This window comes from Montipora capricornis, chromosome 4 (assembly GCF_036669925.1).
Source record: "Montipora capricornis isolate CH-2021 chromosome 4, ASM3666992v2, whole genome shotgun sequence".
Lineage (NCBI taxonomy): Eukaryota > Metazoa > Cnidaria > Anthozoa > Scleractinia > Acroporidae > Montipora > Montipora capricornis.
In genome coordinates this window covers 41,980,403-42,004,402 of record NC_090886.1, presented here as the reverse complement: position 1 = coordinate 42,004,402, position 24,000 = coordinate 41,980,403, and the positions used below count along the sequence as shown (strand labels likewise).

Here is a 24,000-nt window from a genome sequence, read left to right as displayed (position 1 = left end):
AGAGAAGTTAATAAGATCTACTTTCACTGTATTGGTAAGCAACACCGATAGGAAACCAGAGTATCTCGAGATGCGCAGAACGTATGCACAATGACAATAGTAGGCACCGTCCTTAAAACATCTTGTTTCATACTCAAAAGCATATAGTGTTTATGATTGGCCAAAAGAGGAATGCATAAATAGGTTATAGAGTGTTTTCACGTGACGTCACGGCGGCCATGTTGGTGTACCTAAACAATGGAACGGGAATTGAGCTCTATTATCATGCAAACGTTTTCTTTTGTTTTGGTGGAAAAACGAGCTTCCGAGGTACGGAAGTTGCTATGGAAACAAAGCGATGGAATAATTTTGTGGAGAAAATAATAAATAAAAAATCGTATGAACTTACTCGTGCATTTAGTGATTTATGGTCACTCGTGATGTATTTAACTTCTCAAAACTTTCAAAACATCACCCGCGCCCATAAATCACCAATTGCACGAGCAAGTTCGTACGATTTCCTATACATATAACTCTTAATAAGAAGTCTGTATGCGACTTAAGGAAAAAGTGAAGTCCTTTAACCAGTATTAAAGGCAAAAAAAGGTCCCTAGTTTAACGAGGGTAACACGTGGCAGTAAACTTGAGTTACTGATGAACTTGTGGCCCTCAGTGCGCACCATTGCCCCCCCCCCCCCCCCCCCCTCCACCTTCCTTCCTGCGTCAATGCTCCGTTTTACAGGTATTCGATCATACAGCTACACGGGTGAGAGGAAAGAAGGAAACAGAGGTCGATGGAATGAGACGGGGATCGAACTGGCTACCTCCACCTCAGAAGGCCACGCACTAACAGACTGAGCTACGCCTCGCATTGGCTATGAACCCTGCCTCCCACATACCAGTAAGCAATTGTATGTGGGCTGGGTTTCAGTCGATCTCTACCTGTGGTTCGAGGATTTTTCTCCTGGTAATGCGGTTTTCTCTACTCACAGCTAATTACATCAAACTGTGGTGCTGTACTCCGACATCAGACATGGACCGTATAGCGGCCGCCAAAGGCGTCTTACGCATGCTTTTGGCCCAAGGTCGTGAGCCGCTTATTGGCCCTGAAAATCCCCTACGGGCAGCGGTCAATTGGCCATTTCCGAGTTCGTGTCTGCCTCCTCTTCAAAGCGAGTCTAAGTGCGAGGTTTTTCTTATGAAAATTAGTTTTCATTCGTATGTAAAGTAGAACTAATTACCATCACAAAAACTTTGCACTTAGACTCGCTTTGAAGAGGAGGCGAATATGAACTCGGAAATGGCCTATTCTATTATTATTATAGACCTCTTTCATAATGGCGGCCAAATAAGATATTCTTTTGTTTTAATGCTAATAAGCCTTTCTAGCCTCGCTTCGACGAGCAAATTTCAAAAGAATATTTGTTTGAAAATGAGGTGCAGTAGGTCTAACATAAATACAAAAGAATGGAAAGGTGGTCGCCCTCTATGAAAGTGGTCAATTATTACCTGCTGTCGAAAGTAGGCGTTTTCTGTTCGAAGCAACTTTATCTCCCGCTTCAGACTTAAAATTAGTTTTTCTTTTGGGTCCTAAAAAAAAAGCAAAAATAACGCCACTGCAAAGAGCTGAAATTGTTGAAAACAATTGAAAACAAAAGTGACCATGTTTGCATTAATTGCTCCTTATCCATTCGGTAAATTGCCCTACTGTGTCCATCGACTGACATAACGAAACTAAAACAACGTAAGCAACAGGTGCACCAGTCTAAATTCATTTCTTAGGTCTCACTTTTCGGCCCCCTACAGCGTCCGTCTATCGCTTGAGACGGCGCAGAGACCACTGGCACACGTTCGGTACAGCACAAGGCTACAATGTGTTCCACAGACCTACCATCTGCACTACAGGCTTGTTCTCGATCTTCTTTGCGCGGTGAGCGTACCTCAAGGTGTTCAAGGTGTCCTGCACCACGTACGAAGAAGGAGAAATACATGCGATCTGAAATTATTCCAAGATAGGTTCAAATGTATGAATAACCAAACTAATACAAGTACAAGTGTTCATATGTGGTGCAAAAAGCGCGTGATGCTAGTAGAGAGTGAAGCGCTCACATTTTAAAACTGTGACGAAAAAAACCGTAGAACTTACTATCGAAACCTGGGCAAAAGTGGCAAATATCAACGACAATTTCTGACAAATGTGCCATATAATTTGTTCACAAAATGTTTTGCTTTCGTTTCGTTACCAAGGCCCTTTATTCGTAGAACACAGCACTCGTGCATGCGCAATAGGAATACTGTAAGTAGTTCTTTTCTTACCATGAGGGTGACACCATCTCCACCCAGGCTGTCTGCCAGCAGTTTGGTCAGTTTACTATCTCGGTATGAAATGTGACCACTCTTCTTTCTTGGATCGCTCAAAGCAGAGATGCAGTTTCCTATAACCAGACATTTTATGCTTCTTGTAAATAACAACGCCGGTAACAATGTGGAACACTGGAGTTGCATGGGAAAATAAACGAGTAGTTGCCACTCATTTCCTTGTTAGGCATACACACCGGGAAAAACGCTTGATAAGGATTTTCAATGAGGCACTACCATATAACGGAGTTTGAGGGGATACTTTCAAGGAAACCTTTGGATCTTTTTTGTCGAAAAATGCCATTTCTTGTAATTTCAGTCACTCCGACATGACGTTAATGATTTGCATACAACGGCGAGAAGAGGCTTAAATGCGCGCCTGCCCTTGTCAAAGTAAACTTCGTTTATATTATTTAATTGTAAGTGATTGCCCCCGGGTTGGACCCCAGTTGTTCAAACGATGGATCGCGCTATTCGCCGGATAAATCACAATCCATTGGATAAGTCAGAGCGAAACCAATTGCGCTATCCAATGGATAGTGATTTATCCGGTGGGTAGCGTTATCCACCTTTTGAACAACTGTAGCCAAGTATGATAGCCGGTTCGTTGATTACTACAGAAGGTTGTTTGCTATAAGCAATACAATAAGTTCATAAGGTTTTGTAACGTTTTCTTATATAGATACTGATGAAATACATAGAGAATATTACACAGCCGCCCGGGGATACGAATTTTATCCTCGAGTGTTAATAGTCTCTCTCACGAGTGAGCGCAGCGGATGAAATATCATTATTAAAAACGAAAGTAAAAATAGCCCAAAAGTATCTTACAAGGAATTTATTGGCTGATCGTGTTAGTTACCATGATGACACGTATATCGTCAAATGTGAAAGATAAAAATATCCTCACTGCGCACCATGAAGATATGATTTTTTTAGAAAAAGGAAAATCCTGGTATTTCATCACCTTCAATATAATAATATAACTTTCTTTTTACTAAAAAATTATATCTTCACTGCGGTGTCGTCATGGTAACACTATTAGCCAATTAAAAAACGAGCTTCCCCTTCGTTGAAAGATACTTTTGTGCTGTAATATAATTTTTCTCAACTACATTAACATTTTTATGACTCAATTTGACCTTATCATATCTTTTCATGCCTTTCATATCTAGTTTCATGTTACACAACATGTCCGTTTTTAGCGGTTGACGACCACTTTTTCGCCTTTTCGAGAATGAATAAAATAGGTTATTTTTAATGTGGACATTTCATCAATACCTATTGCTCCCATTGTCTCTTTTTCGGCGGCAAAAGATTCGCGTTTCAAGTTATTTTCGCAATTTTTAGACATAATAAGCTTCGAAAATATCAAGAACAAATTCGTTTCATAGGCACTTTAATGCCTTCCCCGAAGCACGACGGACGATGATGCTCCTTGCGGCTAATATGCATGATTGCGGAACATTGCAGAGCTTTCTGACCTTTCGACGCTTCGGCAATTAGGCGGCCGTTATCAATTCGTTATTCTCTTAGCTTGGGACAGCTTACAATCCAGTTCAGTCAGCCGGGGAAGACATCTAAACAATTTGAAGAATTGGTGCGATATTTAGCTTTCACTTAACAACAAAGAAATACAAATTCACAACACTTAATATGCTAATTGGGCCAAAGGAGTCAGATCCCATTTAAGTGGCTCATATCTGCGTTCAATTTTAAAGATTTATTTAAAGATTTATTATTTACGGCCGTTCCATATCGATATAAATCATAACTGCGTCAACGGAATGTTGTGAAACTCCCAGGAAAGCCCTTACCTCACCTTCTAGTATCACAAAAATTAAACAAAAAATATTTTTTGGTTTTACGTTTTGTAACGAACCCATGAAGCGTATAGCTGCAACACGAAAAGCGATGTATCTTCTTGTGCTATAAACACCATCGATTACACCATCGACGCAATGGAATCTCTCGGCATAAATTTGAATCTTCTGCTCCTAGTAAACCCCTTCAGCGTCAAATTTTTTTCCTCACTTATCTGTAGAGTCTCGTTACCTAACGCACTTGTCGAAATCGGTTGTCTGAGTCGTTTTTAGATTTATGCAAAACGAGTTCTATAAACTTGATGACGAAATCCGCAAAAGTTCTAAAGTTTCCGCTGAGTGCCTACAATAAAAGCGTGATCGCATTCACGGAATCGTTGAAATCAACGCTTGTAAAATGACTTATCTCACAATAGACCGAATTATAAAACGGTGATAAATTTTAGTTACTTTTAGTAATCTTCATAATCCAACCGGGTCGACCAGAAATACAACTAACCTAAAGTCAACAAACTCTTGTTGATGTTCTGCGATTCTGCAAATGTTCCTCCAACAGACTTCGTCTCTTTAACTCGTTCACTTCCTACAGACATAAAGATTACGGTATGTTAGAAACCACGGTAAACTTTTCGTTACCAAGCGTCCGTAGTTACCACCAAACGCTTACGAACCGTACAAAAACACGCAAAGAATTAACGAGATACGAACAGCACCACATAAATACTTTAACAAAGCGACTCGATCAAAACTAATTTATTACCAAATAGGTTTGGCCATAAAACGCTGGTATCACGACAAAAATTATAAGTCAAGCAATTCAACCTTGTTACAACGCCAAGTTCTTTTATTGGCAGTCTCATCTTTACTCTGTGCCGGACTGGTTATTCCTGAGAAACCCATAACCGCACTACGTCGTACATCAGTATACAAGAACTATCTATCTGAAAGGATACAGTTTTTCGATTGTGACTGAAGAAAGACGGAAATAAGGTCTATCGAAAAAGAAAAAACACACAAACTGTACCTTGCGGCTATTTGACTAACACAAATACACATGTCCACTTGAACCTTAATTTCGACATTGGAAGCCTTGTCAGGTCACACTGACAACTTGAAAATATCCCGGCAATGATCCGAAAAGAAAACTCACTTACAATTGGATGAATAAACCGCTTTCTTTACGTTTCGTCGTTCTCGAGGTCAGAACATACATAAATTTTACATTAGTCGATCGACAAAAGTTACTCAACCGTTAAACAATGTCAATTATCTTTTTGCTCAAACAAAAAATAATAATTTCCTGACAGAGTCCACCCTATGAGCGAGAAAGCCGAATGCGTAGATATTTAAACACTGGTTTCACTGGTAAACCAGAGTTAGTATATATGACAAAGAAAATTCCTCTTCAATTGTCACCTATGCGGATCAAAATATACACAACATGAAATTCTCTTTATTCTGTGAATAATCCCATAAACAAGATCCTTGATGGGACGCCTTGCTCAGCTTTTGTGTAAAAAGAAGATTCTGTGTGAATGTTACTTCTTTCTCTCGTTTTGGAATAATCAAATGAAAAAAAGGAGAGAAGGAGAAAAAAAGAACCACAACCAAACTTCTTGGTGTTATATCTTAACAAGTGAAGGAAAAAACAAAAGGCTTCTTCCATTGTGTGAGCAATTACTCGATGTTGGATTGATCTTAAGGAGAAACAACAAACTTAGTAATGGAAATAAACTGTGCTTGCACCTGCATTCACCGATAGCAAACAAACTCCCAATGTGGAACAATGATACATTTAAAAAGTCAACAGTAAGGCCCGTCGTCAAGACAAAAGAAAACACGCGTTCGTGCAAAATTGCCAACAAACTTGACACGCTCATTTCAATGGCAAATTTTGCTTAACTCCTATCTTGCGAAGAAAAATAGCACGGTGATTTACTATTTACCGATGCAACAATTCGGAGAAGACATTAAGGCATTAGTGGGGAGTGAACTCTGGACCATGACTCAAAATAAAGAACAATTGATTTTGCAGCCCAATTCAATTAGAACTGTGTAGGTTTCCGAATCTACTTAATGGTTTTGAGGTTCCAATCTGCAAGTGTTTTACCGCATTCTCGCGGTGTAGAATCATTGCAGAGAATTCGCGCATGTTGACCTTCACTGCCTGTTAAGAGTCAATTACACGAAGAAAAGTTTCATATGAACCGCGCACCTGTAATCGATTTGCCGCCATTACTATTGAACAAGAAAAACAGAACTTACTTTATGGAACGATGTGACCGGTGTCCTCACGTTGAAATGCAACTTAAAAATGAATCTGCGTACCTAAATCACGAGAATAGGCTACAGTCCGGTTTCATGCTCAAAGTGATGGAATACCCTCATGGAATAAACTAATGATAAACTGGGTATTTCGTGATTGTGGTTTGAATAAGAACACGTCATATTTGAAAATTGTATTTTCCACGCAAAGTGCACGATGCGTAACAGCTTCTCATCGCCCCACGTCACAGTGACACGTGATCTTTCTCACGTACACAGTTTCAAGTCAATAGGACATTTGCATGATGACGCCATTTGACTACAAGTACCAAAATCCTTCAGGTTTTGCTTGTCTCATGGAAATTTGAGCAGAGCTATTGTTATTTTTACCCCACCAGGAATACAAAATTTAAACAAGAAAAGAAAAACAAACAGAATTCAGGTAGTTGTAGTCAAATGACGCCATCGTGAAAGTTGCCTTTTACGGCACTGCTTTCACTTCACGAATTCCTTTGACAAAAGGTAGGAATTCTTTTAATATAAAGATGAAAACTACGGCTAGTTCAAGTTGCCAGACTCTGGATTGTAAACAGAGTAAAGAAATGCCGGTTATCTTTTAGAAAGAGTGCACAAGATGCGTCAAAGCGCCCTATAACTGGCCCACAAATACGTACAGTACTGTGAACATGTGATCGTGCCATATTCTTGAACGGATCCACACAAAGGAATTATTTTGAAAGTCATGAAAACAAAAGCGCTCTCCAATCGTATGCAAGAAGGGGAATACCGTCCTCTTCTGAGAAACTATGTGCGTTGGACCGCCTTAGTGGCTTCGGAAAGAAAGCCAATTGTTAATAATGCACATGGTAGCCTGCGAATACAACTCCGTTTATCGTCGCACCTATTTTCCCTTCTTCAGTTTCTGCATTAATTTGCAAGATCACATTTAATGTCCAAGGCATACAAAAGGAACTAAGTCGTCTAAGTATGAATGAATCTAATGGACCACCTGTTAAGACTCGAGCGAGAATTTCGCCAAGACAGGACTTTCAATATTTAGCATTCGTTTACCAATAGAGCGTTGATACAGGAACAATAGTCTATTGTCATGGTACCCCCTCGTTGTTGTTTCGTTTTTCCGTCAGTTTGTGTTTTGTGTAGGCGTGTGCGCATGTGTCGAATATGAACCAAATAATCATAATTAATCATTTGAACATATGGTTTCCTTACATTTCTAACCGGTTATTGTTATTACAAACAACCTGGGCCCGGTTCCTCGAAAGCCGATTAACGCTAATCTAAGATTAAAAATTAACCAAGCAGTTTATTTCTCTACTCCCAAATGCTGTTCAACGCAGATTTTTGGCAGAACTTTACATGAGAAGACGTCAATCTTGAAAAACAAAAATAAGCAAAAGAAACTTTCACCAAAAAAATGAAAACGTGAAACAAAAGTTTACGCTAATCCTGGATTAAGTTAATCGGCTTTCGAGGAACCGGGCCCTGTACTCTCTCTATATTTCATATAACTATTATTAAGCATTGCTTGTAGATTTTTAGGTACGAATAAAGTTGTTGATGTCGGACAAGTCAACACCGTGTAACTGCAGACCAGTTTCCTTCACTTGCATCTGTTGTGTTGCAAAGTTAAGTGTGACTACTTCTCAAAAGGAATGGAAAGCTCTACGACTAAACACTTCTTATCAAGTGAAGCTATGATCTTCGCAGTTATGAACGCAATTTATACAATTGCGTAGACAAGCCTGAAAAATTCAGGACTTCAACGGGGTTTGAACCCGTGACCTCGCGATTCCGGTGCGACGCTCTAACCAACTGACCTATGAAGCCACTGACGTTGGGAGACACTTCTTGTTGTTATTGCTGTATTTCCTTTCCTTTCGCTTTTTGGTTTTTAAAAATTGTTTTGTTGTCCTTATAGAAGTCTAAGAAATAACAAAAAGTCTTTTCCGATTATGGGTGTAAGGCTCCCAGGGAGGCTGAATTCACGAACGCGAAGAGCATCCAGGAACCCAAAAAAATGAGAAACGATGTCATATCTAGATGCATGGTATGTTCACGTGGCTCGAAACAAGTGCTTTGGAGGACTTTGAGCAATCTGACGAACGATGATGATCAGGAGTCCATAACTAGGAGCCTACAACTCCAATACTAGGTATATGTAAAGACATTTTCACAGATCCAGCTATTTTTCGACGAGTTCTTAAAGGTGGCAGACACCTTTGCAGGCACCTTTGATGTTGTGGGGACATATTGCAGGGACATATTGCAGTGACATGTTGCAGCGACAAAAATCTTTTGTAGTGCACACTGAGGCAACATGTAGCAGGGACGTGTAGTGGGGACATGGAGCAGGGGCAAAATCGCAAAACGTGCATACACATGAAAATGTCGCGGGTACATGTTTCAGGGATATGTTGCAACGACATGTCCCCTCGTCGTGTGATGTGCTACTTTTGTAATTATGCAACACCAATTTGGGGGTGATTTTGTCCATGGGACACGTCGCTGCAACATATTCACTTTCATGTGTGTGTAAAAGTTGTGATTTTGTCCCTTCTACATGTCCCCGCAACACGACCCTAATGCATGTCGCCTCAGTGAGTACTACACACCTTTTTGTGGCTGGAACATGTCCCTGCAACAAGACCCCTCGTGTCTGCCCACCTTAAATACGATTTGGCTTGCACAAGTGACCATTTTCAATCCCACGGGTAAGAATTATTGTTTCATGAAAGACTTGTCATTAGCTGGAAAGGTCTGGTTTCGCGGGAAAATAAATCTAAAAATAACTCGGTCTGTAAAAATGCCGTACTACAAATACAATGATTTTATTCTTACCAGCTAAATCGACAAGGCATAGCTTTCCGTGTTTAACTATTGGATATCCAGACTCATCTGTGGGGTCATTCTGATCAAATACAAATAACAACATAAAAAATAAAACAGCAGGGTTGGCCTGGTGATTTGGGCAATCGCTTCCTAATGTGTCTCGCGTTTGATACCACCCCCCCCCCCCCCCCCTCACATTTCGAGTTCGACCCTCAGTCCTAACCGCCTTTGCCCCCTTTGTACGTTGAAAACTAAAAGCCAGATCGTTTTCTTGAAGCGTAATAAGTAGAGAATATCCCGCCACACGAACTCCTTTACGCAACGGGGACCAAGTTTGCCTTTAAAAACGAACTGTGTGGGGCGAACTTGTAGGGGTCGAACTCGCTGGGGGCAAAATGTTATCCAACCAATGTACCTCGGCGTCATATGCCGGTTGAGTCTGCTGGTTGTCTAATCGGTTTTCCCCTCTCCTAAAACACATAAGCCGTTATGGCTGCTTTTCAGTCTGTGTACAGCCGCCCGCTCTACTGAAATTTTTTTCAATATCATTTGAGGAGAGTGGGCTTCTGTTCACTGGTTATTGATTTGGTTGCCATTTTCCAGTCGCTGAATTTGGCTAAATTTTGTGACACAGCCCCCGTTAATGGAAACAACGCATTTTTATCAAAAAGTTAGAGCATTTCCATAAGTTCAAAAACAAGTCTTAAACAAGAGATGAAAATAACAACATTTCATTCAAGCACACAAACAGATTGGTTAAGGTAATTCCTTAGTATTGCATGGCGCATCCCTACTGCGCACGATTTTCGCGTCATTAGCGCGCGCACATGAGCACGTGCGCATACAAAACGTAAGAGATTTCGCTCAAACTAAACCCGATCGCAAAAAATTGAAATAGCTGAATTTTTTTCAGCTATTTGCTAAGAACAGTCTAATTTTAAAGAACATATTTGAAGAAGAAAAAAAGTTTGATAGTAGAACATGAATTTTTTTTTGGAAAACAGTTCCGTACTGGGTGTATTTTACCCAAGGCGAGGACTTCAAGCTAACCACGGAACTGTCCCAAAAAGTGCACTATTCCCACAACCAGGGAATCAAAGTCGGCGTAAATGAAGTATTACTGCTTATGTAAATAAAAGAAGCTTTATTTTCAAAATAAAATTTTGTGTCTTTAAAGTAACCAAGACTTAATTCTGTATGAAGGTGATTCGAATTTTTAACGCGAAAACAGTAAAAATACCCCATTTTAAGAGCTTGCTGACGCGAAAACAAGCACGGTGACCCCATTTCTTTATTGCATTTTTTTAATGTTCATATCATGAATGTTACTTATGCCAAGTTTCCAAAAAAGTTTGATAGTAGAACAATTTCAAGCGAATTACCTTAAGCCATAAGCGTATCAATGTAAAACAGACATAAAAGTGGTTCTTACCGACTCACTATCTATGTACACAGTAAGCATGCTGTGGCTTCTACTTGAGTGATCATTCATCAAATGAGACCCTACTTGACGATTGCTCAGACCTACAAAAAAAAATAGGCACACAATACGTGCAGAGCGATACATATCTTGGTGAAATAACGTCATGTAAAGTATACAGCAATGAAAAAAAAATTAAACGGCAAAAAACCTGTCAATAGTTTCAAGTCATAAGGGAACTCTAACTTGTCAAGGTAAACATACCTTCCTCTAAAACTGCAGTTAGATCATCTACTGAATCACATTCAACAAAAAACAGATTTTCAACATAGAAGCCCTTGTTCCTTGACCAGCGCACAGGCAGGGAATCTCTTGCACTTGATGGGTTCAGTAAATCCTGCACCTAGTCAACATCAAAAAAGTACACATTTTCCATCCATGATTACTTTGAAATAAAGTTGAAATTCGTAAGGACAGTGTGATGGAAAACTTCACATTGATAATGGGGATCAGTGAGTAAATGAGAGGCAACAGCTTATCACAATAACCTTGATGTCATATGATTATTCTTGTCCTGAGTTTGTGTCACATGTCAGATGATGATGATAACGTCCGTCCTTTGAGACTCAACTGATTTAGCACTGAAGTACCCCCAAGGATGCCAAAGCAAAATCCAATGTGAATCAAATCAAACATCATTTTTTCATAGGTGACTGGCTAGCCACTCCTTCAACCCCTCTAATCTGACTTTCAAAAATTCCTTAATAATTTATGAACCTAACAGCCTATAAAGACACTGATAAAATGTCACCGGCTTGAGCTTCAAACCTGATAAAACAATCCACACTATTATTCTTTATGTAAAAAATAGCGATAAGGCCCAGCTTGTTTTTTTTTTTTTTTTTTTTGTATGCTTATATCTTCCTCTCACAATTTGAACCTTTATTTGGATTCTGGAGGGGCATACTTTTTGTGGAATGTTTTTGAAGCAGTTCAGAAAACTCACAGTACATGTTTCATTGGGTCTAAAAACACTTGGCTATGCCTCATGTTTTTAAACCGCATAAAACACTGCTGCTCGTTTTTTAAACAGAACATGCAGTGTAATGACCCTCACTGAAAAAAGAATTGGATGTGGAAGACACAGAGGAAGGCAAATAATGTTCCCTGTGCTATGTACAGGACTCCAAACACTTTAAAACAAAAAAAATGTGACACACCTTTTCATTATACACCTCTAAATACGATGCCTTGATAGTAAACTCATCAGAATGGTTTTCTTTCATCTCAAACAAATAATGGAAACACCTGAAATGATTATTAGACAGTTGTTTTATTAAAATTTCAGAATACTCCAAATCAACAACCTTCCTTCTTTCACCATCTGGCAAACTCACAAACAAACCTTTCAATAAGGCCTTGTATGTCAGGATCAGGAATAAATCTATCCTTGTCGCTGGAATTTTCCTGCCATGTTAAAACAGCAAAATACACCATCAAATTAGGTGGGCTGTGCTGTCAAATAAAGACTGGTAAATACGGAAGAAATACCAACTTGGTATCAGTAACTAAAGATAACATTCTAAAATAGTTCAATCCAAATTACCAAAGGCCCAGTAATTGTGTATGTCTTTCCTGATCCAGTCTGGCCATAGGCAAAAGCTGTACATGAATATCTGTTGAAGAAAAAGCCAAAAACACTCATGTAAGAAAATGCCCTTTCAATCATCCATAGGCACATTTAGAAATTTCGTAATTAGCCAGGCCAATGCTGAAGAAATTAACAAGACATCACAGGATAAGGAAAAGTACTTAAGGTGATTGCATGGCAATTCTGGCATGAAACAATGTAAAAAATTTTGGATTTTCTGGCAATGTCCTGAATTAGAGATGAAGGATGAAACTAAGAGAAGGTTGAAACTAAAGGGCATTACCGTAACCAGGCACTCTATATAAAAATTGGCTTTAAGAAAACAGGGACAGAGCATTTTAAGGTTGACAAAGTAGCAAGAGATTGCTGCCTTGCATGAGCAAGTTCTGACTTCAATTCCCTGACTCAACATAAAGGGTATGTCAGGTTGAATTTGTTAGTTCTTTACTCAGCTACTAGAGGTTTGTGGACAAGTATATCTGTCATTCAGTTTTCACTTTCCATGAAGACAAACAACAGTATCTTGATTAAAGTTGAGATAAAAAATTTGATATAACATGTACATGTAGCTAATCAGGCTTCATTAGCTGAGCCTTCATCAAGATGAATAATATTATTGTTTCCACAGTGACAATACTGAAATTGATGTCACAACATATGGTCCATACCATTTGTTTTCATGCAGACACTATTTATTTTTTTCACAAAAATACCTACCCCTCCACAGCCATTTCTACTAGATGTTTAATGCCACACTGTTCAAACATCTCCTGCTGTGTGGTTTCTTCCCCGAATGCTGCATTGAATGTAAAAGGCTTGATTTGGCCAAAGCTGTTGTCAATCTGTAATGAAGAACGTCAAAAATGACGACTTTGCACAACATGGAGAAAACTAAATCTTGACAAATATTGGAATTGATTTTACTCAGTATTCCAAAGTCACTATAAAAAAAAATACATCTCTAATCCTCTTATCATCTCTAAGTTCCTTCACTGAAGGGAAATCTAACGTCTCAATCATTACAATCAATTGCCAAAAATATGCTCCATAATGTAAAACAGCTTCCTAGCCAAATGGCTCCCATAACTCTGCTATGAACCCAATCACTCCTCAAGCTCCCTTGGACACCCCCAGTTGAGGAGTGCAAACCGTCTATATCATATCATACACCTTTATTTACCCTCGGATTTTCAGAGTAGCTTGGTGTAGCTAATATCTCAGAGCATTTACCCTCCCAAACATGATACACCACAGAAGACAGACCACAACACCGGGAACTACATGCCCTGCTCTTTGCGACAAGTGTGCGGATTCTTTTACATCCCACAGGATTATGAACATTGAAGGGTTGTGAGACGGGACCTCCGGCTTATCTTCCTTATCCGAGAAGACTAGAGAGTCTAACCATTTGCAGATGTAATTACAAAGGCAACACTTTCTCCTCAGTTATTTAAAGACCCTGAGTGTTGGTCCAGCCGGAGTTGAACTCACGACCTCCCGCGTGACAGCCCGGTGCTCAACCTACTGAGCCACCGGTGCGCGGTCTGGCATTAGACAGGGTAAAATCTGTTAACTCTCACTCCCAGGGGTCTACATGTATGGGTTCATTCACTCCTCAGGCACCCCGGGATGTCCCCAGTTGACGAGTGAAATGTGTCTAGTGCTAGACAGAGTAAAATCGGTCAAGTTCCTCTCCCAGGAGTCAGTAGGTTAAGCTCAGTATTGGAAGGTTGGAGGTTCGACCCCTCCAGTGGAACACTCAGATAAGACACTGTCAAAAAACGTCTGTTCACTAAACTACTTAAGGTATTACACATTCTAGGTTGTTTTTTCCTCAGTTGTAGGTCACAACTCCATGAGGACACCAATAATTTGAAAACGTAATCTTCACTTAATGTGGATCCAGAAAACCAAGTAATTACATGCACGCCCCATATTTTGACATCCAACACAAAGTGTCACTTTTAAGTCTAATAAGCATTTGCTACCTTTTTCCAACAATAAGGAGGTGATAGGATTAGCTGTTTCTCTTTACTTCAGGACTGGAGTTTTGGAGACACTTGTGACACTTATTATCTGTATTCCTACAAACGTGTGATGTTGAAATCGGGGAGTACAGCAAGGGAACACTTCGTGACGTCAATTGAAATCGACATGCACCTTACAATTAATTTTGCATTTCTGGGACCCGTTTCTCGAAAGCCCCCCAGAAAAGCCATTTGTGAAACTGCCAACCACATGTTTTGGAAAGCCGATCTTTTAACACATTTTCAAGCTAACTAGAAGAAACACGTCTGTGAAGTTTGATGACTAAAAAAATCCTCTCCGTTTTTGAGATACAAACTAAGGGAATTTTGACACCCGAAAATGGCCCATAAAGTTTCAGGACTTTCAAGAAATGGGCCCTTCAAGGACATAAAAGAAAGATGCACCACCAACCCACACAGCCCCACTTGAATTGCCTGGAAGCTTGATTATGTTCTTGTCTCCTCTTTCCTTTTCTGAGAGATTTAAAGGTCTGACCCTGAAAAACACAGAAGATTACATCTACTCAATTTCCTTTACAGTCCATAACAAAGGACATAATGCAGAGTTTAGAAAGTCAGATAAACAATGGCAACATCAAAGATGACATCACTTCAAGACACAACTGTGCTATTGAAAGCCTTTCAAAATGCTTCTATCCTATTCCCTTCATACCTTACAGTATAAACGACCTATTACTTGACTCGTAGGATGGGTTTTGAAGCAAGAAAGTGAAATGATTCATTGTGGTGTGTTTCGTATTATCCTCAAATCTAAATTTGGTAATTTCACATTGTTGTTTTGTAGAGTATGGAAAAGAAATTTACACGATTATTTGTTTTCCTTAACCCTTTAACTCCAAGTGGCGACTAATAGACTTTAGCCTGTCTAATGCCAGACAATTTTACTGGCCTTAAAGGGTTAAGCTATAAGCTCCCTACTTAACCCCAGTGACTCCTGGGAGGAAGACTTAACAGAGTTTACTCTGTCTTAAATGCCAGAAATCATTGAGTTTTGAGGTGACAATGGGTTAATCAGCTCACACCAGCAGATGTAACCCAAAATCAAGAAAAATTGGAAATACATGTAAATGTGGTGAGTTAGCTTGTGACCAATGCAAATTTTTCTTATCTGTTGTAGTTAAAATATTTACTTGGTTAAAAATTTTCAAACTAGTTTGTTCTTTACTTTCCTTTGTGTTATAGATATTAAATGAAATGTTGATAAAACCCATTAGGAAGTTGGAAAAATCCGAGCCCAAGATGAGATTCGAACCCATGACCCTCCATGATCTAGCATCTGACTAGATCACAGAGGGTCATGGATTCAAATCCCATCTGGGTCTCGGATTTTACTGAGTTCCCAATAGGTTCTACATGTATCAACATTTCATTTCATGTGTGTATATCATTCTCACAATCCCTCACTTGGGTGGTTGGTTGGCCTCATTTCAGATATGCTTTAAGGTAACTGCGCAATGCAGTTATGAGCTATACTGTCAGTTGTTATTTGACTCTGTAGCTGCGTGATGCAGCTAGAGTCCTAGACCCACATTTCACCCTTGCTCACCATAGAGTCTCCAGTGGCTCAGTGGTTAGAGCATCCAACTAGATCACGGAGGGTCATGGGTTCGAATCCCATCTCGATCTGGGGCTCGGATTTTTCCCAGTTCCCAATGGGTTCTATCAACATTTCATTTCATATGTGTATATACATATAAATTTATCAAAATCTGAAACAAAGGAAACTAAAAAGACAAAGCAGCTTGAACAATTTTTTTTCCAGGGAAAAATTTTAACTACAACATGTATACATTGTAAGATTTGTTTCTTTGCATTCTTAACCCTTTCACTCCTGTGGGGTTCCCCATTGACGAGTCAAATCGACTGGCGTTAGACAGAGTAAAATCTGTAAGTCTCAGTGTCCCTTACAGGAGTGAAAGGGTTAATGGGGACATTGTTTTTGAGTGAACCTAGCTGTTGTCAATTTTAAAAAAATTATCTGGTGGAATATTTTTTCAACTTCCACTACATCATTTTCATGTACAACTTCCTCACACTATGTATAGGTAACAGCATTTAAAGGGTTAGGGTTAGGGTTAGGGATACAAAAATTTAATTTTTGGAGGGTCTTTTCAAAGTACTGAACAATTGCCATAGCAACAGTTGGACACTCCTTGAGAAACTGTGCAACAATAGTGTAAATCAAATATCGAAATGTTTCCCTAAGTACTGAAAGAATTGCAGTCTTATAATCCTTTTCCATTGGAAACCCACTGTTATCTGTGAAAAGCCTTTTGAGCCTCCTTAAACTTTCGCACACTGTTATCGCCAGTTTTCCCACCCTCCCTGAAAATTTCCTGTTTCTTTCCTTCTCAGTTTACTTGTTGGTTATATGTGGATGTGATCATACAATTGTTCCATGCAGGTTTGCAAGTACACTGTACACTAGGGAAATTGACTGTGGGGCTTTTACAGTCACGTGCTTGTAGCCAATTCAGGCCCTAGCTGTTCAAACAACGGATTGCGCTATACGCCAGATAAATCACTACCCAGTGGATAAGTCATAACAAAACCAATCACACTATGCAATGGATAGTGATTTATCCTGTGGATAGCATTATCCACGTTTTGAACAACTAGGGCCTGGTTATTTGTGTGGAGTATGAATCGACAGAATTTGTTATAATCTTCAGGAAGGTAAGTGTATCGGCACTGTAAAAGTATAAAAATCGAGTCTGCAAAGCCTGAAGAAAATACGGCACCTGCAGAGAATATTCATTTACATGAGCACTCAACATTATTTGTACCTATTGAGTAACAAGAACTCCTGTTGAGCTAAGTTGTTTATCTAGGTTCTAAACAAAGTGTCCCACAGTCTGCAGGCTCTTGAAACGATATCATGCGCCTTAATGTGATAACGCAATGTTCAATACTATCAATGGTGATGGTGCAGTGTGAACAGGAGAAAGATAATATTATTTGGATGAGCTCTCCTATGTAAGGCAAGGCCTTCTGCCATGCAGGTGCATGTGAAGCTGCTTTGTTTGAAATAAAAATATTATTGTTGCCATGGAACTAAATTTTAAAAATGTTATTTGAAAAACAATCACTTGCCTTCAAATTGTCATTTTGTAATACAGTAAAAATATTAGATTTGATAATTTTATTGTCTTCTCGTATAATATGCAAATGTCACCTACATAATTGCTGTTTGGGCCAAGACATGGGATATTTTGCAGTTTCTTTTTAACGAAAAACGAAAAAAAATCAAAATAATTATGGGCGTTATGTTTTGGTGAAACAAAGCATTTTTGTAAAATTATAGAGGGTGACAAGTCTGTAACGTTTAAGTTATGGGACGAAAATGAAATAAATGTTATAGAATATTTAATTTTTTTAATATAATTATTAAAAACATCTTGCTCAACTTGACAAAATTCGATATCATTGCATTTTGAGTAATCGCTGAATGCGTTTTAATTTACCAAGATTTTTTAATTACTGTGCAATAATTATTAAAACATCTTGCTTAACTTGACAAAATTCGATATCATTGCATTTTGAGTAATCGTTGAATGCGTTTTAATTTACCAAGATTTTTTAATAACTGTGCATGAGCCTGAGAGCCTTTAATACAAGAAAATTCACGATGATCACCAGTCCATCAATCAAACCAAAGACAATATTGAAAATATAAACACTGTGATAAAATTACTTACCGCGCTACAACTCGCACATTATCCAACGTCTCAGTTTCAATATCGCTCTCTGAAGTTGAAGCCGATCGGCTGGACAAGCCAGACCCAAGGTTCGACGAACGAGAAGATCTTGCAGATGTCGACGCACTAGCACCGCTGTCAAAATTATGTAAACAGTTAAACACTCTCTCATATTTTCGCGATCTCATAACTTTATTGCATTTAATGATGCTAAAAAAAATTGTAATAATCTTTGCGGCTTCCAATTTCCTCCTCCAAATGAGGTAAATTGAAAGTGTAGGCGCCAATTTGGTTACTTTTGTAGGCCCCCGAATCTTTTGTAACTGTTCGAGGGTTCCAGCTGTTTTTATATAAGCACACTTAGCAATCACATCGATTTATAAACACACCTTACTTTACTCATCCAGCTGCTAAGAAAGTCTGTTACTTTAAGAGATGATCTATGTATTTGTCAAACCTTTTTGTCGTATATAAGCGCACTTACATGTCTTTTCAGATATCAATACTATCATTGGCGACTCAACATTAAATTTGAAGACGATAACAACATTGCTATCATAGCTGATGATGACGCGCAGAAGATTGATCACACAAATAAAAATTATCGGCCCCGTAATTAGAAAACTACTTCTTAATGGCCATGTTTGAATTAAGAACTCTCAAACTTGATTAACTTACCCGTTAACCGATTGAGTGTCACTTGGAGAATCCGAATCGTAAAACGGTGACCCTTCTCCGTCGTCAAACTCTCCCCTCAGCCGAGCAGATTTTGATGAACTCGTGACTTCCATAATATCATGGCACTTTCACGAACGATTGAGGCAACTGGCATGGACCATGAAAGCACACATGGGGTAAATTTACCCAGGGGAAACGACAAAAAAGAAGATTTAAATGTGCTTCAACTGCAGTGCACTATGTTTGGAGCGAAATTTGATCCACTTGTTTTCGTGGCGGAGTAAACTCAAATTTTTGGGAAATTTTCTGTGCCTCTTGTCCTTGGTTTAGTGTTTTCTTTGGCGATGCAAAGGTTAAACCATTTGTTTACTTTTCGCACGTCCAAATTTTCAACTTGAGTTAACCGGAATATTGACGTAAAAACTGTGGTCCACAAGCGTGACTGGCCTCAAGTCATTTCCATCTTGCTATAGCGTCGAGAATACTGTAAATCCTTTCGTTATGTCCATTGAAATATTCCCTTTGTGGCGGCAAAACCCTTTCCAACGTAGGCCTGATACCCACCAAGTATATCTGCTCTTCAATTTTGGGCAACGAATGCCAGCTATGGAAATAGTAGGAAAATTTGCACACAAAAGCTTGCAATTGGCGCCGACATTTCAAGGAAACAAAAGATCGCTCAAAAATTACCTTACATATCTGTTGACAAAAGAAGACAAAGGCTTTTTTTGCACAGTAAGCTTTGCAATTAGGAACTCCAATGAAAATTGAAGCGAGTGACGACCCACGCAGTAGCAACTTCAATAGACAACAACTTCCAAACAATTTTTCACGCACAGGGCATGGGTTCGCGATTGTGACAAAAATTAGTTGCTATGGAAACACGGAGACCCTGACATGAGAAACTTTCGGGGAAAACTCTTTTTCTTTTTAACGAACAAAATGAGCATTTCTTTCCATACCTTCGCTATAATATTTCCAAACCCAGCATGGCGCAGAATGCCTTCGTCAATCAGAAACCAACTGCTTAATGTTGACAGTGTTTGTTTAATATCACCTAAAGACTCGGAAATGTATCTTTTTCCGTCCCTCTGGCGTGATAATTGACCCTTAATTAATTTTAAAAAAACCTCATACATATTAAAAAAACGATGCATTACGTCCAAAGGCGAGAAATTACCATGACAAACAGACAAAAGCAAAAACAGCGAAAGTGCTTGTGATTCATTTAATAAACCTTTTTCTTGCTCTTTCACTTCAAAATGCAGACAACTTAAAAACACCAAAAGCTTACAGACGCGCGCATAATATTTCCACATACTCTCTTTAAACAGTGTTTGAAATCCACTTGCTCCGGGACTTGCAGCCAAATATGTTTACAAATTCAGCTTGGGGTTTTGCATCTTCCCAACCATTTTATATTAAGAAAATACTTTTGAAATTGTTTTTAGGTTCGTCACGAACCGAGCCTAAAAACGGCTGCGAATGAGGCTAGGTTTGAATTCGAAGCCAACTTCTACTTTAACGCCTCTTTGTGACGTCAAATTTCGTGATAAACATGCACCTGCCTATTCAACAATATTAAGCAGTATTTGTCCATACTGGCGCGTATCTAGTCTCAAACCCCTTCAATATCCTGACTGAATGTCAACCCCATTTCAATGTTAGTTTTGGTAGCCAATAATTTCTCTGCGAGACATCGCGTGTTAAGATCCAAGGTGCAAATAACCTGTTCTTCTGTACTCTTTAATACACAGTTACAAATTTCATTTACACGTAAGATGACTAATTCCCTAGTTCCTTGATAATTTAAGAACTCTAATTATTTTACAACGCATGGAGAATAACATCAATTTGCAAGAAAAATAAGTTGTACACATAATAACGCTATTAAACTAATTACAGATGAAGTCGCCACAGATCTGAAAAAACAATATTAAAATGATTTAAGTGCACTGTACGAAGACTACTTATTTCACTTAAAGAGAAAGGCCAAATCAGAATGACCCCTGCCAATCATTTTAACCTATTCAATATTAAGGCTAAAAAAGGTCACATGCAGCATTTTACCAAATCTGGTTGCCATACTTCATGCATATAATAAGCTTCACTGGTGATTTGGTAAAAAAGACATTGTGTTAATACGGGTAGGTTAGATCCAGCTACTGGTATGAGTGGATGATTGATATCAGTGTCTTTTTGTGTATTTCCCAGGGGAGGTTCTCCCACTCAACCCAAATGAACAAAATGTCATATGTTCAGCCAAATCATTGAGCAATATGTTATTCTTTGACTTTATAGGCAAAGATAATCGCATAATTAGTGTGCCAACTGTTGCTGCAAATGTATTTGGTGGAATTAAATACATCCTATTGGACGATTTAGTGTGTAGTATCATGGGATATTTAAATGAGTTTTGCTGTATTTTGGCGAGCCCGTTGGGCGAGTCAAAATACAGGAGACGAGTTATCCAACTTGTTTCACACTATAGTTTTAGCAAGTGAATTGTAAGTGGCCGAGAACGTGTGACAGATTTGTATGTGACAAGTGTGGGCAAATGTCAGCACCTCAACTACTCAAAACTGTTTTCTACTGTACAAACTTTGTAGAATACCAGTATTTGTACTTGTTTTGTGCGTTTCTTGTACAAAAACTAATACAGATAGATACTAAAAAGTGAAACCACTTGTTGAAAGTTTAAAGTCTGTGTATTTATAACAGACACAATAAGATTACAGGAAGCCATTTTGTCTCTCTGCACTAAACAACAGAGAATTACTTGATCCACTACTGGAAAAGAACTACAAAGTAGTTACTATCAACACAGCATTCTCCTTCTTGCTGAGAGCTACCATTCATCTCCAGCAAAGGAAACAATGTGCCTAATTCTCACCTAAACTTTATCATCTGATTAGCTTTCCTTTATTCTTGGCCCACTGGCGCAATAGCTCATCCTTTATTTAAAACAAAAGCAATATCAACAATAAAATCATCTTATTTCACGCTGGTCAAAAAACCTAGACAAAATATTAAAGTTGGATTGCCTCAAATCTGCAAACATTCAAAAAATAGAAACGTTACCTGTTGGACAAGTTGTTTTTCCATTTTTGAACATAAGCGCTGCATCTCAATGGTAACGATTTCTTTGTCTCTAAGTTCAGTAATTTTTGACTGAAGTTGTTTCTCCATCACAAAACAATTTGGGCACTGGCCCTGCAAAATATAAATCAACCAGTAGCAAATCTAACCTAACCTAAAAAGCACAAAATTTAAAGTTATACTAACTAATATAAACAAATAACTAATATAAACTAATATAACTACCAGTAATATAAACAACTGATATAACTTAACGTTAATGCTGCAACAACGTCGACAATCAGTCATAGTTTGAGACTACTCCAGCTTGGAGAATTATGAACGTAACTACATGAATTTTTTAAACTCTAAAAAACTTTCCAAAGCAGAGTGGCCTTAATATTTTATTAAGCCCACAAGGGGATGGTTTATTTCACATCTGAGAAGGCCAGCTTGATAGAGAGGGGGAGGCCGACTTCTTTAACATAGTGAAATGCATTTAACCATATTACTAAAAGATGGTATTACTGCAATTTTCATAATTCTGCAGAATCTCATCTTCAAGCTCCAAAAACCAAACTGCGTTTTGGCTTCCATCAATCAAACGAAATAAACTAATGCATGACATATCCTACCAATCAACATCTTTGGCTCTTATGGTACATTCGAACTTGATGGGAAGTGATGGAATGTGTATGAACTTTTTACTGAAGAACCTCTAAAAAGATATCATGATGGTACTCAAGCTGTGAACTAAACAAAAACTCCAATAATTCACTTTCAGGACGCTGAGTCAATCTTCCTGGCTGTGTTCGGAAATTTGATTTATGGAAGCCAAAACGCACAGTTTGGAAAAGATCAAGGGCATGAAGTTGGTGGTCAATTGCAGGTGAAAAAAAAAACTGAACTTCCAGCAATGAATAAGCCGTACCAGACCACTCAACATGTTCAGTGTTACAGGACTTAACATAAAGTGTTACACTTTATCAGTAATTTTGTTAATTTGCTTGCGAAGAATAGGGAGGGGAGGGGAGGGGAGGAGGAACTTAAAAGAGAGGAGGGGGGTGGGGGGGGGGCTTAACAAAGTTCTTCAGTCTGAAAAGGAGGGCTATTTGAGAGGGGGTTTAATAGAGGATTCACAGTAAGTATAAACAAGCATTTATATTAAGATGGAGAAAGAACAAAAATACTTTTCATGGAAGTACCTGATTGACTGATTTCATAGACTTCAATTTAGACTTCAAGATATCTGTTTCTTCTGTGACTCTCTTCAGTTCCTTTGTTAGTTCCTCAAGCTGTAACTGTCTCTCTCTGTCAAAACCCAAACAAGCACATACTGTAAGATATCGCCTTTCTTGTAGAGAATTGTTTGTAACAGGCATTTAAATGTAATATTGAGAACACATAAATTTTAAGACAAAATACTAATATTATCAAGTTCGTCTTCAGAAATGGGGTGGGAGTAACACAATTACTTAGTTTTATACTAACTTTTTCGATTTCCCTATAAGCCCCAACCATAAATTTAAAGCAATATACCAATATTATTAATATTTTTAATTATGTGACAAAATTCCTCTTGTGAATGGGCAGAAAATATCTGCTAAAAATACTAATTTATCTATGGGAAAGGAAAGAGTTGAGATGGCAGAGACTGACAAGCAAATTAAATAGGGAAAATGGCCCCCCTCACTGATGCCACCATCTTGGTTGTGACAAGAGCCTGGCTTGGGTTCTACTATCCTGCAACATTTGTTGCAGGATATGGGGGGGGGAGGGGGGGATCCAACGAGGAGATGGACCAAATGAGTGCTGGAGGCACAAGCCTCTAGGGAGATCTGTGGGCATGCTTCCCTGGGAAATTTTGAAAATTATCTGAGACTGTATTTCATGCATTTGGTATGACACGAAGTATATGACACGAAAACAGGAAGCCAAAAACGAACTTAAAAACATGGTTATTACGCAAAAACTGTTGAACTTCAAAATGGTTTTTTTTTTTGGCCACGGAGACTACTTTATGTATGTATTTTACAGTTTTATATATTATTCATATTATTCACTGGGTTTGCTGCAGCAAACCATGATGATCAGATGTACTGATCATCCTGATTTTTCAGTAGTGTGCCAAGCTCGAGCCTCCTTGGGTACT

The 24,000-nt window shown here is 38.6% G+C and overlaps 2 protein-coding genes across 4 annotated transcripts in view; both read right to left on the bottom strand.

The window, feature by feature from the left end:
* LOC138046986 (kinesin-like protein KIF12) overlaps positions 1–19,626 on the bottom strand; it is a 30,120-nt gene extending 10,494 nt beyond the window's left edge. Inside the window, exons 1-15 of one of the 3 annotated variants that reach the window (XM_068893633.1) lie at positions 19,461–19,626; positions 18,771–19,374; positions 18,093–18,227; positions 14,786–14,870; positions 13,064–13,188; positions 12,302–12,371; positions 12,101–12,162; positions 11,916–12,003; positions 10,960–11,098; positions 10,708–10,799; positions 9,285–9,354; positions 4,660–4,743; positions 2,296–2,414; positions 1,871–1,975; positions 1,489–1,569 (exon numbers count right to left, since the gene is read on the bottom strand). In XM_068893633.1, the coding sequence (XP_068749734.1) occupies positions 1,489–1,569; positions 1,871–1,975; positions 2,296–2,414; positions 4,660–4,743; positions 9,285–9,354; positions 10,708–10,799; positions 10,960–11,098; positions 11,916–12,003; positions 12,101–12,162; positions 12,302–12,371; positions 13,064–13,188; positions 14,786–14,870; positions 18,093–18,227; positions 18,771–18,883 (1,368 nt within the window). In that variant the 5' untranslated portion in view covers positions 18,884–19,374; positions 19,461–19,626. The remainder of the gene's footprint in view (positions 1–1,488; positions 1,570–1,870; positions 1,976–2,295; positions 2,415–4,659; positions 4,744–9,284; positions 9,355–10,707; positions 10,800–10,959; positions 11,099–11,915; positions 12,004–12,100; positions 12,163–12,301; positions 12,372–13,063; positions 13,189–14,785; positions 14,871–18,092; positions 18,228–18,770; positions 19,375–19,460) is intronic. The other 2 variants (XM_068893634.1, XM_068893635.1) reach the window with 2 other exon arrangements.
* Positions 19,627–19,984: 358 nt separating this feature from the next.
* LOC138046987 (uncharacterized protein PF3D7_1120000-like) overlaps positions 19,985–24,000 on the bottom strand; it is an 8,903-nt gene continuing 4,887 nt past the window's right edge. The window contains exons 5-8 of the mRNA XM_068893636.1: positions 23,054–23,159; positions 21,852–21,983; positions 21,664–21,724; positions 19,985–20,692 (exon numbers count right to left, since the gene is read on the bottom strand). Of these exons, the coding sequence (XP_068749737.1) occupies positions 21,674–21,724; positions 21,852–21,983; positions 23,054–23,159 (289 nt within the window). The 3' untranslated portion in view covers positions 19,985–20,692; positions 21,664–21,673. The remainder of the gene's footprint in view (positions 20,693–21,663; positions 21,725–21,851; positions 21,984–23,053; positions 23,160–24,000) is intronic.